The sequence below is a fragment of the Ostrea edulis genome, chromosome 4, assembly GCF_947568905.1.
Source record: "Ostrea edulis chromosome 4, xbOstEdul1.1, whole genome shotgun sequence".
Taxonomy (NCBI): Eukaryota; Metazoa; Mollusca; class Bivalvia; order Ostreida; family Ostreidae; genus Ostrea; species Ostrea edulis.
Window position 1 is genome coordinate 21,701,231 of NC_079167.1, and position 17,684 is coordinate 21,718,914.

Genomic DNA, 17,684 nt, shown 5'->3' on the forward strand with positions numbered 1-17,684 from the left:
TGTCCGTTTGCCGTCTGTAAACGCAATGGTTTCCGGGCTCTAAAGCATTATCCTTTCCACCTACCGTCACCATATCATATATATGGACTACCCATGGGATGAAGATGAAGATGTTCCCTATCGATTTTGGGGTCAAAAGGTCAAAGGTCAAGCGCATTGGACATCGAAGTAGCAATATGGTTTCCGGGCTCTAAAGCGTTATCCTTTCCACCTACAGTCAACATATCATACATATGGACTACCCATGGGATGAAGATGTTCCCTATTGATTTTGGGGTCAAAAGGTCAAAGGTCAAGCGCACTGGACATCGAAGTAGCAATATGGTTTCCGGGCTCTAAAGCGTTATCCTTTCCACCTACAGTCACCATATCATACATATGGACTACCCATGGGATGAAGATGTTCCCTATCGATTTTGGGGTCAAAAGGTCAAAGGTCATGCGCACTGGACATCAAAGTAGCAATATGGTTTCCATTTAAATTCTTTAACAGCTTTTTTCATCGCATGGAGATGCTGTGTTCCTAGATACCTTTTGGATCATAATACTGAAGCTTTACCTATTACCAACACCCTTTGGGAGATTGGTGTAAGCTGGGGGTATTCTTAGTGAGCATTGCTCACAGTACTTCTTGTTAAATTTATCAAAATGATTCCTCATGAAAGTAACGAATGAATTTAAATGAAGGCTTAACACTATGGAATCATTAAATTTCATGGAGGTTCAGTGTTTGTGGATGTTGAGGGTACCCCCTACCCCTCAAATTTATAACCTCAACAAAAGACACAATTCTCAAATTTATAACCTCAACAAAAGACACAATTCTCAAATTTATAACCTCAACAAAAGACACAATTCTCAAATTTATAACCTCAACAAAAGACACAATTCTCAAATTTATAACCTCAACAAAAGACACAATTCTCAAATTTATAACCTCAACAAAAGACACAATTCTCAAATTTATAACCTCAACAAAAGACACAATTCTCAAATTTATAACCTCAACAAAAGACACAATTCTCAAATTTATAACCTCAACAAAAGACACAATTCTCAAATTTATAACCTCAACAAAAGACACAATTTATGTATTGAATGTAGAGAATCCCAAACCACAGCATTATAATCCCAATGAAACTGTAAAATGTTGGGACTCCTTGAAAATGGCCCCTTATGAATGTAAATGATTCCACAGTCTGAGCTTGCTGCATTGTTGAAAACTAATTATGTTAGCTGGTGTTTAGAACTGAATCATTTGAACCCTTTTTTTTCAGTCCAGAAATTCCCCATATACCACACAGGCAGGAACTACTCAATATATTTCCACGGTAAGCTTTGTCTATCATTCTCTGTACCAGGTATTCTGAAGAATTAAAGGAAATATTTGATTATCTTGAATTAAACAAGATGTATGTGTTGTATGGATGATCAAGAGTGTGAACACTGGGGTATATTTAGAGGATAGCCCTGTTGTATGGATGGAATTCCTTTTTCAGGTCTGAATTAGAAGAAATAAACTGGGCCGCTCCGTCTGATACTTTCTCTAGATTCACTAAGTTACTAGGACTGGACACTTACATCTATAATGTACTGCTGGGATTTACCGTCAGTGTGGGAGGACTGACTGAATCACTGGTCAGTGGCAGTTTTCTCAAGATGTTTCTCTTTCAAATAATTACATGTATTACAGTTTCTCATTAATTACACATATTACAGTTTCTCATTAATTACACATATTACAGTTTCTCATTGATTACACATATTACAGTTTCTCATTAATTACATATATTACAGTTTCTCATTGATTACACATATTACAATTTCTCATTAATTACATGTATTACAGTTTCTCATTAATTACATGTATTACAGTTTTTCATTGATTACATGTATTACAGTTTCTCATTAATTACACATATTACAGTTTCTCATTAATTACATGTATTACAGTTTCTCATTAATTACATGTATTACAGTTTCTCATTAATTACACATATTACAATTTCTCATTAATTACACATATTACAGTTTCTCATTAATTACACATATTACAATTTCTCATTAATTACATGTATTACAGTTTCTCATTGATTACACGTATTACAGTTTCTCATTAATTACATATATTACAGTTTCACATTAATTACATATATTACAATTTCACATTGATTACACACATTACAGTTTCTCATAAATAACATATATTACAATTTCTCATTAATTACACATATTACAATTTCTCATTAATTACACATATTACAGTTTCTCATTAATTACACATATTACAATTTCTCATTAATTACACGTATTACAGTTTCTCATTAATTACACATATTACAGTTTCTCATTAATTATATGTATTACAGTTTCTCATTACTTGCACATATTACAGTTTCTCATTAATTACACGTAATATAGTTTCTCATTAACTACATGTATTGCAATTTCTCATTAATTACACATATTACAGTTTCTCATTGATTATATGCATTACAGTTTCTCATTAATTATACCCCCCGCAAATGAAGTTTGGGGGGGGGGGGTATACTGGAATCACTTTCTCCGTCTGTCCGTCCATCCGTCGGTCTGTTTGTCCGTAGACGCAATTTGTCCGAAGTTTATTTCTAATACCGCTGGACATATTTCATTCAAACTTTATGCACATCTTCTATATATTATGTAGTTGTGCATCTCCTATTTTCATTGAAATATTTTAACAGTTATAGAAGTTACGCACATTTTCTTTTCATTTTGGGGGTTGCGCACTTTGTCCAGAGTTTAATTCTAATACCGTTGAACAGATTTGATTCAAACTTTATTCTCATTATATATATATAATGTAGTTGTGCATCTTCTATTTTCATTGAAATATTTTAACAGTTATGGAAGTTACGGACATTTTCTGGTTTGGTTGTACTTGTAGTAATAGACACAATTTGTCCAGAGTTTATTTCTAATACCGTTTTACGCTCATAAGTCAATCAGGAATTGAAGAAGTGGAAAGAAGTTCAACAATGAAGTTCAACTATATTTCATGTACTGCTGTACTGTAGAATATACACTTCTGCATTCACATTGATTGCCCTGTAGATAATGTGAAAATATCCAATGTGCTTGCATTAAATATTTCCCATCCTCTTATATGCCCTGCAGGGGGTATTAGTCCCATTAGGACAGTTCTAATTACATATATTACAGTTTCACATTGATTGCTCGTATTAAAATTCTTCATTAATCACACATATTACAGTTTCTCATTAATTACACATATTACAGTTTCTCATTAATTACACATATTACAGTTTCTCATTAATTACACATATTACACAGGCAAATGTGCCTCACTTGAATTTCTATGTGAAATTCACGTTAAAAGAGCATCAAATGTGAATTCACACGAAAAAAAATCACGTGAAATTCACATAAAATTCATGTGAATTTCACGTGAAATCTTTAACATGAATTTCACATAAACTTTATAACGTTAAATCATACATGGATATTTTGATAATCTGAATCTCGGGTTCAGATGAACACAAAAAGGAGTACAAATCTGCTTTCAATCTGCTGATAATTTAATTGATTGAATTTGTTTTTACATGGTTGTCTTCATTGTCTTTTCTTTCTTTCTTTTAATCTCTGAAAAAGAAATATTTATGTATTAAAAGGACTGTTCAATATACAAAAGGAGTCATCTTAAGCCTTATGTACACATACTGTACTATGAATGAAATTGCATGTAGATGTAGCAGAAACGAAGAAGAAAAAGTTGAAAAATTATCAATAATTTGTGTTTGAAAGAAACATAACCTTTTATATATCATCATACAGAATAGAATAGAATTATTATACAAGATACAGAAGGAAGTCATGGAATATGTTTTCAAATTGTCATGTTCTAGTCCAGAGGCGATTTGAAAATGACTTTGCATTCCTCATTATCTAGATGAAATCTATATAAATGCATAAGCAATGCTTAAAATGAAACAATTGACATTGATAGAGCTTTCAAGCTTACATTCTTCTCATTTAAAACTATTGTTAAAGGGGGGAGCAACCAATATATATACATTTTATTGGCATTACGATATATATAACAATCGATGGACATTGTTACACATCACCCCCCCCCCCCCCCCTTCAACGTGCCTGATCTCGATGATGTCTCTATGAAGGTAATAGAACGTTACTTAGCACCCCTAATCAATATATAGATCGATTAAATTATAAAAATTATGTTCTGAATTACGATTACCATGTTCTCTGATGAATAAGGAAAGATTAACAAACCGTGTAGAGTTATGCGATTCTGCGACACGTCCCCGAAGTGACTTCCGTATTTTCGCTGTCGTGCCTATTCGTTGACGTACCCCGTCTAAAGTAATTCTCATCAGTCTGAAATAAGCGGTTGCATTAGGAACGTTAGATCACATAAATGTAATAAGCCTAATGGCTTGAATTTACACTGAACATTTATATATTACAATGCTCAATCTCATCTTACCTGTAGAGTTTCTATGTACTTTCACATTCGCTGTCTTGCATACGTCAGACGCGTCAGACGGCCTACTCGAGTGTGACGTCACAGCCTTGTAACTATTACCGGAATCTGACTGTTACAGTGTAAAGCTTTATAGATATATTTTTAAAAGTTATCTAAATATACATGGACAGTAATGTTAAGGATTGTTTATGTTTTTCGCTTTCTTCCGAGTGCTAGAAATCTGTGTTTTCCTTTTGATTGACGATCTACAAATTCGGGATGGTGAATACGGCTGATAGAAAATTTTCATTTCTCCATGCGTGTATCAGCAATTTCCAAAAAGTCTAATTTTATGCATACACCAGCTTCCAAGGTATCACACCGGTAATTATTCTCGATGTATCTAATAAGGAGGGGGGGGGGGGGGGGGGGGTAATTAAAATTGATGCCAAACTACCGACAGCGGAAAACAATATCATGGCATTTTTTCCCACCTGCACAATAAATACCCTCAAATCACATGTATGTAAACAGTCCAAGTGCACTCCGACAAGTAGCCTGTTACTAACATCATAAAGCAGCGAGATAAAAACTTTAAATCATCTTCAGTAGTTTTACAAAACTGACAAAAACAACAATCTTTTGGAATGCATGGTTTTGAATATCCACCAGTTTCAATTTCTAAAGGGTGGGCAAATATTCTTAGCTATTTAAAACGTACTACTCTCACGAATGGAAATTTCAAATGGTCTTATTAGTTTTAATTCATAGTTCTTTCTGATTTTGCTGTAAAATAGTAATTTTCCATGTGTAGAAAATTTCGTGGTTTTGAAGTTGCATATTCTAACTCTATCAATATAGTGATTCTTCAAGTAGTTGGAAAATATGCTTTCATTAATATCTATGATGATGGGAGATTTAATTTATATTTTAATTCTTAAGAGAAAAAATGATGGGAAATGAGAGAAATCATGTGTGCAAAGTACATGTAATCATACTGCGTACAGAACTACAATGCAAGTTTATAATTTCACAAATAAACAAGGAGAGGGAGGCGTGAGCAGGATCTACTTTATTGGTCGTTTGCCTACATTTTATAAATGTACTCTAACTTTTGAATTGCCTAATCTCCATATCGTTTTATATTTTACCTTAATTTTATTTATTTTTTCGCTTGAATATATTAAGAAGTGTGAATATTTCACTTTAATCGCTTTTCTTGTGAAATTTTTAACGTGAATAGCTTTTCACGTGAAATTCGTGTGAAATTGTTCGTGTGAATTTCACATGAAGAAATTTCACGTGAAATTCGTGTGAATCTTTTCACGTGAAATTCACGTGAATCAACGTTCACATTATTTCCTTGCGAAAATCAAATCACATTAAAATTTTCGCAAGGAACTAATGTGAAAAGTGATATAATGCTTTTCACATGAAATTCATGTGAAAAATTTAACGTGAATTTCATGTGAATTGCTGTTCACGTGAAATTCATGTGAATATTTTAACGTGAATTTCACGTGAAAAGTGATTCACGTGAAATTCATGTGGACATATTAACGTGAATTTCACGTGAATCACTTTTCACATGAAATTCACATGAAATTTACGTGAATTTCACGTGAAAGGTTCATGTGAATTTCACGTGAACAGCATTTCACGTGAAATTCACGTGAGGCACATTTGCCTGTGTACAGTTTCTCATTAATTACACATATTACAGTTTCTCATTAATTACACATATTACAGTTTCTCATTCATTACATGTGTTACAGTTTCACATTAATTACACATATTACAGTTTCTCATTAATTACACATATTACAGTTTCTCATTAATTACATGTGTTACAGTTTCACATTGATTGCACGTATTAAAATTCTTCATTAATTACACATATTACAGTTTCTCATTGATTACATGCATTACAGTTTCTCATTAATTACATATATTACAGTTTCACATTGATTGCACGTATTGCATGTATTACAGTTTCTCATTGATTACATGTATTACAGTTTCACATTGATTACACACATTACAGTTTCTCATAAATAACACATATTACAGTTTCTCATTAATTACACATATTACAGTTTCTCATTAATTACATGTATTACAGTTTCACATTAATTACACATATTACAGTTTCTCATTGATTACACACATTACAGTTTCTCATAAATAACACATATTACAGTTTCTCATTAATTACACATATTACAGTTTCTCATTAATTACATGTATTACAGTTTCTCATTAATTACATGTATTACAGTTTCTCATTGATTACATGTATTACAGTTTCTAATTAATTACATGTATTACAATTTCTCATTAATTACACATATTACAGTTTCTCATTAATTACACATATTACAGTTTCTCATTGATTACACATATTACAGTTTCTCATTGATTACACATATTACAATTTCTCATTAATTACATGTATTACAGTTTCTCATTAATTACATGTATTACAGTTTCTCATTAATTACACATATTACAGTTTCTCATTAATTACATGTATTACAGTTTCTCATTAATTACACACATTACAGTTTCTCATTAATTACATGTATTACAGTTTCTCATTAATTACACACATTACAGTTTCTCATTAATTACACATATTACAGTTTCTCATTAATTACATGTATTACAATTTCTCATTAATTACACACATTACAGTTTCTCATTAATTACATGTATTACAGTTTCTCATTAATTACACATATTACAGTTTCTCATTGATTACATGTATTACAGTTTCTCATTAATTACACATATTACAGTTTCTCATTAATTACACATATTACAGTTTCTCATTAATTACACATATTACAGTTTCTCATTGATTACACATATTACAATTTCTCATTAATTACATGTATTACAATTTCTCATTAATTACACATATTACAGTTTCTCATTGATTACACATATTACAATTTCTCATTAATTACATGTATTACAATTTCTCATTAATTACATGTATTACAGTTTCTCATTAATTACACATATTACAATTTCTCATTAATTACATGTATTACAGTTTCTCATTAATTACATGTATTACAGTTTCTAATTAATTACATGTATTACAATTTCTCATTAATTACACATATTACAATTTCTCATTAATTACATGTATTACAGTTTCTCATTAATTACATGTATTACAGTTTCTAATTAATTACATGTATTACAATTTCTCATTAATTACATGTATTACAGTTTCTCATTAATTACATGTATTACAGTTTCTCATTAATTACACATATTACAGTTTCTCATTAATTACACATATTACAGTTTCTCATTGATTACACATATTACAGTTTCTCATTAATTACACATATTACAGTTTCTCATTAATTACACATATTACAATTTCTCATTAATTACATGTATTACAATTTCTCATTAATTACATGTATTACAGTTTCTCATTGATTACACATATTACAATTTCTCATTAATTACATGTATTACAGTTTCTCATTAATTACACATATTACAGTTTCTCATTAATTACACATATTACAGTTTCTCATTGATTACACATATTACAGTTTCTCATTAATTAAACATATTACAGTTTCTCATTAATTACACATATTACAGTTTCTCATTAATTACACATATTACAATTTCTCATTAATTACATGTATTACAATTTCTCATTAATTACATGTATTACAGTTTCTCATTGATTACACATATTACAGTTTCTCATAAATAACACATATTACAGTTTCTCATTAATTACACATATTACAGTTTCTCATTGATTACATGTATTACAGTTTCTCATTAATTACCTGTATTACAATTTCTCATTAATTACATGTATTACAGTTTCTCATTAATTACACATATTACAGTTTCTAATTAATTACACATATTACAATTTCTCATTGATTACATGTATTACAGTTTCTCATAAATAACACATATTACAGTTTCTAATTACACATATTATAGTTTCTAATTAATTACATGTATTACAGTTTTTCATTGATTACATGTATTACAGTTTCTCATTAATTACACATATTACAGTTTCTAATTAATTACATGTATTACAGTTTCTCATTGATTACACACATTACAGTTTCTCATAAATAACACATATTACAGTTTCTCATTAATTACACATATTACAGTTTCTCATTAATTACATGTATTACAGTTTCTCATTAATTACACACATTACAGTTTCTAATTAATTACATGTATTACAGTTTCTCATTGATTACACATATTACAATTTCTCATTAATTACATGTATTGCAGTACTACAGGCTCTCGTTGATTACAGGTGATCCACTCCAGTGCTTCCCTACAGGTTTACCTGAGATCTATAAGTAAAGACCTACAGAAAATGTCACATTTTGGAGAAGTGTTATTACAAATATTCAAAGATTTTCAGAAAGTAGATAGGTATGTAAAACAGAATATAATTTCTGTCAGTAAGTGAGTACACAGGCGACAGTTATTTTTTAACGTTTTTTTTTTCTCTTGTAGAGTATCTTATCCTATGCTAAAGATGTTGGACCAGTTACTGTCCAAAGGTTGTTTTGATGTGTTCATGAGAGTTGAACAGTAAGTATTTCACACAAAGAGTTATCTCTCTTTGAAATATTGGCATTAGCATACATTTCAGGGTGGATCCATGTTTTTTTTTATTTTGTGTGTGTATGATTTCATAACCACAACAATTAGTTACTTGTATTGAGGTATGAAATGTTGTTAAAACAAACTGAATAAAACTGAACTGTAAAATAACAACAACAGAAAGACTATTTGAAAATATTTAATTACCAGGGAAATTAATACCCCTATATTCATGTGTGACTCGGTAAGGGCTATTCCAGAAATAAATACATGGGGGGGGGGGGGGGGGGGGGGGTCGGGAGGCACCTTTTGTATATACCAAGCACCCATAAAAAAAAATAAAAAATTACCCCATGACCCATCAAATTAATAAACTCATTTTACAATGACCCATCTAAAAAAAAAAAAAAAAACTAACCACACCCACCACAAAAATATTTTTAAAAATGAAAACAGTACAAATCTCGCGAGGTTTTCGGGACAAACATTCTAGTCAATGACGCGGTAATGCCTGTGCGACATTGTATCACAGTAGTTCTGAAGAAACGATGTCACATCAACAATCAAAGGCATCTATGGCGGGAATGTTGGAAAGATTGGGAGTCCAAACGATTCTATTATCATGAAATGGGTATGGATATGTTTTTCCACGAATCGTTCGTCTTCTAATGGAGCCCGCGCCCGGAGGCCTCTATGTCACCATCACACCGACTGATAAATATAACGCATCGGTACCCTCGTATAAATCAACTAAGGTTTGCCTATTTTTATTAGAAAACGGAATACCTATTGGTTTCAAAATATTCCCAAAATCGATGCACTGTAAACTGTAATAATCTACAGAACAGAGTTCGCCGCCATCACGTCCAAAGGGACCCTACTAAACGCGCCTCTAATTTGAAGAGTGCCCTTATGGAAAGTTATGCGCTACAAAGAGCGACAACTCGAATAGTTCTATGTTACTTCCGATTTCGAAAGCAGCATTTCGAAAGCACGTTTTCAATTTTCCCTCCGACATTTTGGAACCAACACGACAAGAGCGACAATAAAAATATTCTGAAAACTCAACACCCACATGGCACAAAATAAAACAATAGAAACTACCCACTACCCATAATAAATATTTTTTTAACAGTCCAACCACGGACCAATTAAAATATGAAAAAATACGACCACCCATACAAAAAAATATCGTTTGCCGCCCGACCCCCCCATTTGATCATTTCTGGAACAGCCCTAACATTAGACACTGTTTGCTGATTAAGCTGTCATTGTTTTATAGTCACCAGTTCCCGTTGTCCGTGATAGAATTAGTTCGTACAGAAGTTTCTCGCTGCGGAGACCCCCAAAAACTGATGGCCAGCGTGGAAGTGTAAGTCTCTCTTCTCTCTTTACTTAATAACTCGTAAGGCATTCCAGCTCTGTCGAGACCCCTTACTTTGTGGCATGTATGAGATTCCTTATTTTGTGGCCTGTAAGAGATTCCAGCTCAAAAGTGATGATCACTAGTTTTCTCTGTGGAGACCCCTTATTTTGTGGCCTGTATGAGATTCAAGCTCAAAAGTAATGGTCACTAGTTTTCTGGGTTAATTTGTATAATGTACCAAGGGGTCTGATGTCAAGGGAGATTATTCTAGACGAAATAGCAGAGGTTGCATGCCCAGTCTGTAGCCTGGGAACACTAGATGCTCCTTGGTATTGCAGTTTGGGGTCTGGTTGCCACTAAAGACCCCCCAGAAACTTGGGATTTATTAGCAAAATCCTACATTTAGAGTCTTCCAGCGATGTGTGCTTCATTGTATTTAGAAGGGGGTTTGTTTGAACACTCCTTGACTACTGGTATGGATTTGACTACTGGTATGGATTTGACTACTGGTATGGATTTGACTACTGGTATGGATTTGACTACTGGTATGGATTTGACTACTGGTATGGATTTGACTATAGGTATATGTTGATCATGGATACATGCACAGTATCTACAGTGTATGTACAAGGATGGGAATCATTCAGATCCCCATGCAGCATATTTTGTCTGTGGGGTCTTAGCATGACAATCTTGTCCTTACATCTAATATTTCATCAAACTCATTACTCACCTTTAAATTCCATTTGTTATAAGGATGTCAAATCAGTCAGTTTTATAAACTGGTTATTTATCTTTTTTTTATTATATGCCCTGTTACTCGGATAATTAAGAAATGAAACTTATAATTCTTTATTTGATGCATGTATCAAATGAAAAATTGGATGTAAACATCATCAATGCGCTACGAGCATTGATGAAGTTTTCTGTCCCATTTATCGTTTGATACATGCAACCAATAGAATTATAAGTTTTATTTCTTATCATTTAGTTATGTTTTTAGAATAGAAAAACAATAAGTTTCTCTCATTAAAAAGCTTTAATTAACGTTTTTGAAATGGTGCGTAGGAATACCTATACATAACGATGGAAACAACAACAACAAAAGTGGCTGTGCTTTCAGCTCGGGTAGAGTTACTGTGCAGAATTAAATGGATTATACGCCAAATTAAAGGTGCAATGGTTAAAAGCTGAATTAGATATAAAGGAAGAAAACAAGCGATGACTGGATGTATGCTGCATTGCGTCCGAGGAGACTTTAAACACTGGTTGTGTCGTAGGGATGGTGGAATGCGACTCGGCTCCATTTCAACATCAAGTAAAAAGCTCAACACCTCTTCATTTAAATTGCCCTCTTTGACTGAGCCCCATGTAACGCAGTTCAATTTCATTAATATCTCCCAGATCAAAAGTCACTGCATACTCCGTTATGTTATCGAACTCGTAAAGCAGACGATAGGTCTACATACCTGGAACTCGTGCTTACATGTACAATCTGTCCACTTCTACCAGTCAGTGTCCTAAGCTACGTCATCAAGTTGACTATTCTGCCACGTCATCACTAGGCCTATGTGTCACTGTGTTGTTTCTTTAAATTGATTTGTATTTTATTCATATCTGTGGTTGTTTTTATATTTTTGGTAGCATCAAACGAATACATTTCTTTTACAATGCTTGTGTGGAAATTCCCGTTTGATAGATAGCGCTAAAATTAGAACGGGAAGATGCATTCCAGAGAAAAGTAGTCCCGCAAGCTTAGTGCGGATGAACTCCGGATGAAATTGTTTTTACTAAGAAATCAAACAAATTTTTCATCCAATCAGCATCGTTGTTAAGTCATCACTTTAAAAGTTATTAAATGATTTATGACTACAGTGCATCTTAATGGCAATGCATGTATGAAATTTTTAATTTCTTAAAAAAAAAACAAAACCCAGCACTAATCCATGGATAACAAACAATTATATTGTTTGATTGTTTTTAAAATTATCTGGACTATTAGGCCTACTGCTGTCATTTCACTGGAGATCTAATGTGATGACTAATTAACAGCTTCACTGATCACATGTCTTTGGTGGAATATTGAGACATTTTACACCCAAATATGAGGTTTGTTTTGAAAACAGGGTGGTGACTGGCAGTTAGCAAATTAGGCGTTATAAGAGAAGATTTGTATAACAGGGAAAATGTTAATCACAAAACATGACTTTATGTTAAAAATAGTGATAAATTGACTGGCAATAATTCGAGAATTTTAAAAATGTACATTTAACAAAGCACAAGTAATGATGACACAGCACACAATCCTGTACTTCTAACAGAACACAAGTAATGATGACACAGAATACAATTCTGTACTTCTAACAAAGCACAAGTAATGATGACATAGCACAGATTAGCACAGGTAATGATGACATGGCACACAACCTATACTTCAAAGGAAGCACAGGTAATGATGACATTGTACACATAAGATTTAAGAGAATGCTATACATGTAATACAGTCAAGGTAATGATGACACAGCACACACTGAAATCCCCAGTACATTTAATTAGACATACACGTATAATGATGACACAGCACACACTGAAATCCCCAGTACATTTAATTAGACATACACGTATAATGATGACACAGCACACACTGAAATCCCCAGTACATTTAATTAGACATACACGTATTTCTGTTGCCAATGTAGTTCATTTGTAGATATGATATTTATTTAGTTTATCAAATACCCACATATTGTGTGAACAGTTTGTGTATGTTAACAGATACCCACATATTGTGTGAACAGTTTGTGTATGTTAACAGATACCCACATATTGTGTGAACAGTTTGTGTATGTTAACAGATACCCACATATTGTGTGAACAGTTTGTGTATGTTAACAGATACCCACATATTGTGTGAACATAACAAATACCCACATATCGTGTGAAAAGTTTGTGTACTAGGAAACAGAGAGCAGCTAGAGGTCAGCTGGTGCTGTGGGCTTATAGTATTAGAGATAATGAGATTACCAAGTCAACGGAAGAATGCAAGATACTTGTACAGCGGTCTGCAGTGTCATCTTGTAATAGCGATGTAAACTAAACCATTTCTCACTGTATCTACCTGTGCTGTATGCAGCAAACCACTGACATGGGATGAATGATATGATAATTCATTCATTTTTGCTGCATGGAACAGTTGTTTAGAGATGATAATTCAGTTATATATATAGACAGGATAATTCAGTTATTCATTATTGCTGCATGAAACAGTTGTATATAGATGATAATTCAGTTATTCATTTAGATAGGATAATTCAATCATACATTATTGCTGCATTTGACATATTTCAAATTTTATAAGTTTGCTGCATTTGACATATTTCAAATTTTATAAGTTATTCATACATGTATATATTTAGATCTTGTCTTATTTTAGGACAGCTTTTACTGAGAGAATTATCATTGCTCTCTATATATGAAAAGTGGAGGATGAATATTCTGAAATTTGACAAGTATTTATTAAAAGGAAGACCCTTGTAACTGTACATATAAAACTATTTCATAGCTTGTGATAAGGTTGACATGGATCATTGATTTCACCCCTTGTGATACACAGGTTGACATGCATCATTGATTTCACAGCTTGTGATACATACATGTAAGTTGACATGCATCATTAATTTTACAACTTGTGTTAAGGTAGACATGGATCATTGATTTTACAGCTTGTGATACATAGGTAGATATTTGGCATTGATTTTATAGCTTGTGATGAGGTTGACATGCATCATTGATTTCAAAATGTTTGGTTTTCTTGTTTTGCATGATTGCAGATTGGAGGAATTTTCATGGAGTTGCAGGTTTAACTCTTTTACAATTTACTTTCTCTGTAATAAATCAATCAGTATTGGTTACCATAAAAGTCTTATTTGTGAAGTATTGAAATATTGAATGTTTTATTTAAACATTTGTTATATAAAGTAAGTATACTTGAGTATACACACATTATGTCTTTATGAGTTATTCATGCTTCCCAAAACTGTTGCCACCCAGGTGTCTGAAATTGAATATAGACATTTATTTCCAGAACAGAGTTTGTTTGTTAGAAATGAATACACCACATTTGCAGCTAAAAAGAATGTTTAGCTAACCTGACCCAAAGGTTTAAGTTGGCCTCTTAGTGACTGTCTGTCTTATATATCTCTGTTAACTTTTAATGTTTTTCAATTTTATTTTCAAGAACGAAAAGGTTAATTTCAATCGTATTTGCACTAAACTCTCCCAAAAAAAAGGGGGGGGGGGTCAAATGTATCCAAATAAAGGGTTGTAACTCATTTTAAGGTAATAATGAAGTAGAGTGGGGTAAAAAAATCCTCTCTTAATCCAGAAATGATAAGTATCGGACTGCAACTTGTCAAAGTGAAATGCAAGCATAAATCTTCATGTGGTACGGAGTCATATTTGTTGGATTGAATCTTGACAGAATATGCCTGGATAGGACTACAATGAATAGCAATTAATTTTCCTGTAGGAATTTTAGAATTCTTTTTTTTCAGTGGTAATAAATTATCAACAATATGAAAAGAAAAAAAATTTCTTGTGAACATTTAAGAAGTAGATTTCTTTTTTGAAAATACATGAGGGTATGAACTGTGACACTTCATGTCAGAATACTTTATGAAGCTTGTTAGAATGTAATTTATTATATTTACATTCTACTTTAATTTCTTTGGGACTACCCAGCCATTTAAATAAATGTACTACAGTTCAACTTCAGTATCTCAAACACCGATATCTTGAATACCATGGATATGTCGAAGTGTTTTGGAAGTCCCAACCACTTATTCTTTAAGTAATTTACCTTTGATATCTTGAGTCCTCAAATATCTTGAAGTTTTCTCTCAGTCCCATTGAGTTCGAGATAATGAGGTTTGACTGGATATTTATCAAGATTCATAGATATGTGCATTGTTTTCAGCAACAGCACATTCATGAGGAAATGGCTATCATTACAATTTGTAGAAAACATTGGAAATGTAAATATTCTGATTCATTGTGTGGCATTTAGCTCAGTGTGGGGTAGCAATAGTGGGTTCAGATACATTTTCTCAGTAAGAGCAAGTACTAATCTGGTGAGTGTTCTGCCCCATGGGCCTCTTATTTTACTTTCAATGATCCCTTACTTTCATTATTCAAGACTTTGTGTGCTCTGAATTCAGGTCATGCACCTGTGTTTCATTACAACATTAAAATGCATTTTAAAAAATAATTAATTTCAGGGAGTCAGGGATGGCTAATGTGTTGTCAGGCTATGGAACTTTTCACAGTGTATAACCTCATTTCCTGCTTTGTTTTACATATATACACAATGCTGGCCGTGTGAAGAGAAAGGGACTGAAATTCCCTCTAAGAAAATGATCATTCTCTCATCCTACAGACAATTTTAAGGTTTCTCCACCCTCATGTGACATCATAGATTTTGGTAAAACCTTTATTTGATTAAAATTTGCACATGATAAAAATATATCTTTTAAAGGAATATGATAATAAAAAAAATTGGTAAACAATTTGATGCTAAAAAAAATTATATTATCTATAAATATATGTTATCAATATTGAGAAAAGTGTTGTCAACATGGTCAAGGGCAGTAATTCATATGCTGGTATTTTCCCTCTTGTATGTCTATTACACCATGATTCCCTTAATGTTCAAAATTAAATTACATGTATTTTTACAGTAGCAGTGTTTTGAAACTGTTGATATTAAAATTTTGTCATTTTAATTAGTTTCTATGTATATTTATGATACTGTTTATTGAAAATATGCAGTTATCTGATGTTGACATATACATATTTATATGTGTCATACAGCCTTATAAAGGTAGCAACATATATTGAATTTTCTTTGGTCATTGATTAAATTAAACTATATTACATGGATATTGATACAGTTTTTCTACTTTGAATTGTCACATGAGGGTGGAGGTACCTTAAAGATCGAAATGCTGTAGTAAATTTTATGTTTTTTTCCCATGGTTGGTAGGTCTTTATGCCATGTGGTTTTAGAAGAGGGAAGGCAATTTGGGGGTCGGTCACTGGCTTTATCCAAAGCCATCATTTTTCAGGAAACAAAACTTTTTGGCATTTCCCATGAATAACATGTCTTGCTTGGCAGAAAGTTAGACATCTGACCTGTATGATTCAATGTCAAGACAGTACATGTACACTGTACATGTATGTCACAATGAAAAAAAAATTCTAAGTTTAAGTTCAGGATTTTCAAGCTTGCTGCTAGCTGTTGCATTAAAAAAGGAAAGAGTAAAAAGCTATTTGAAGTATAAAACATCATACAATGGAGACTGGTTGTTTTTATTCTGTTTGTTGGTCTGTCTGTCCACTGCAAGGTGTGTAAACTAAGTTTCTATTACAGTACCATGATTAATTGTGCAAACACTTCAGGCAGGGGTGGTGGTGGTTAATATTAATTTTTATACAATATCTTAAGAGTTAGACATGTATTGGATATTTGTGAATGCTTTGTTTTCTCTTAAAGCAGTTGAGCATGAAATTTGACAGAAATGTTTTGGGGGATGGGGGGTGGAAGAGAGGGCTGGAGTAAGGACATGTTTTGCATAGAAACAAACACAAGTTAAACTTGCGTTCATCTGATGTTTCAATCTTTATGAAATTAGATTTGAAAAACATTAATATTTTGTGAATTTACATTATTTTTTAAACCAACTTGTTTCATTTCTTATTTATGCATGTATAAGAAAATAATTTCATTTTTAAAAGTACATTAGAGTATGAACTGCAATGCATACTTTTCATGAAACACTAACACATGGGTCATGCCACTATATGTACAAACAAATACACATACAATCCAAGAAATACACATGCATACTATAGTCCAATAAATACACATACAATCAAACAAATGCACATACCATCCAATAGATACACAGACAAATATGCATACCATCTAATAAATACACAGACAAACAAATACACATACAAACACACACACAAACAAATACACAAACAAATACACATACAAATACACACACAAACAAATACACATACAGTTCAACTGCATACCCTGTTTACGTGAAAGGATGTCTTGGATTTTGTTTTTCATTTTGGCAAAACACACTTTTCAAAGACCTTTCTGTGTGCATGTCTTAAAAATATTTGTCCTCTCAAAATAGT

General features: G+C 32.3%; 1 protein-coding gene and 1 long non-coding RNA gene across 2 annotated transcripts in view; one reads left to right on the forward strand and one right to left on the reverse strand.

The window, feature by feature from the left end:
• The window catches only part of LOC125669970 (tubulin-specific chaperone D-like), a 69,513-nt gene that overhangs the window by 35,356 nt on the left and 16,473 nt on the right, over positions 1 to 17,684 (forward strand). The window contains exons 28-32 of the mRNA XM_048904853.2: positions 1,278 to 1,331; positions 1,500 to 1,638; positions 8,814 to 8,935; positions 9,020 to 9,097; positions 10,392 to 10,481. Of these exons, the coding sequence (XP_048760810.2) occupies positions 1,278 to 1,331; positions 1,500 to 1,638; positions 8,814 to 8,935; positions 9,020 to 9,097; positions 10,392 to 10,481 (483 nt within the window). The remainder of the gene's footprint in view (positions 1 to 1,277; positions 1,332 to 1,499; positions 1,639 to 8,813; positions 8,936 to 9,019; positions 9,098 to 10,391; positions 10,482 to 17,684) is intronic.
• On the reverse strand, positions 3,561 to 4,780 carry LOC125662468 (uncharacterized). The gene is made up of 3 exons (XR_008802291.1): positions 4,508 to 4,780; positions 4,294 to 4,398; positions 3,561 to 3,642 (listed from the first exon to the last, which is right to left on the reverse strand). It is a non-coding gene; the product is annotated as an uncharacterized LOC125662468 (long non-coding RNA).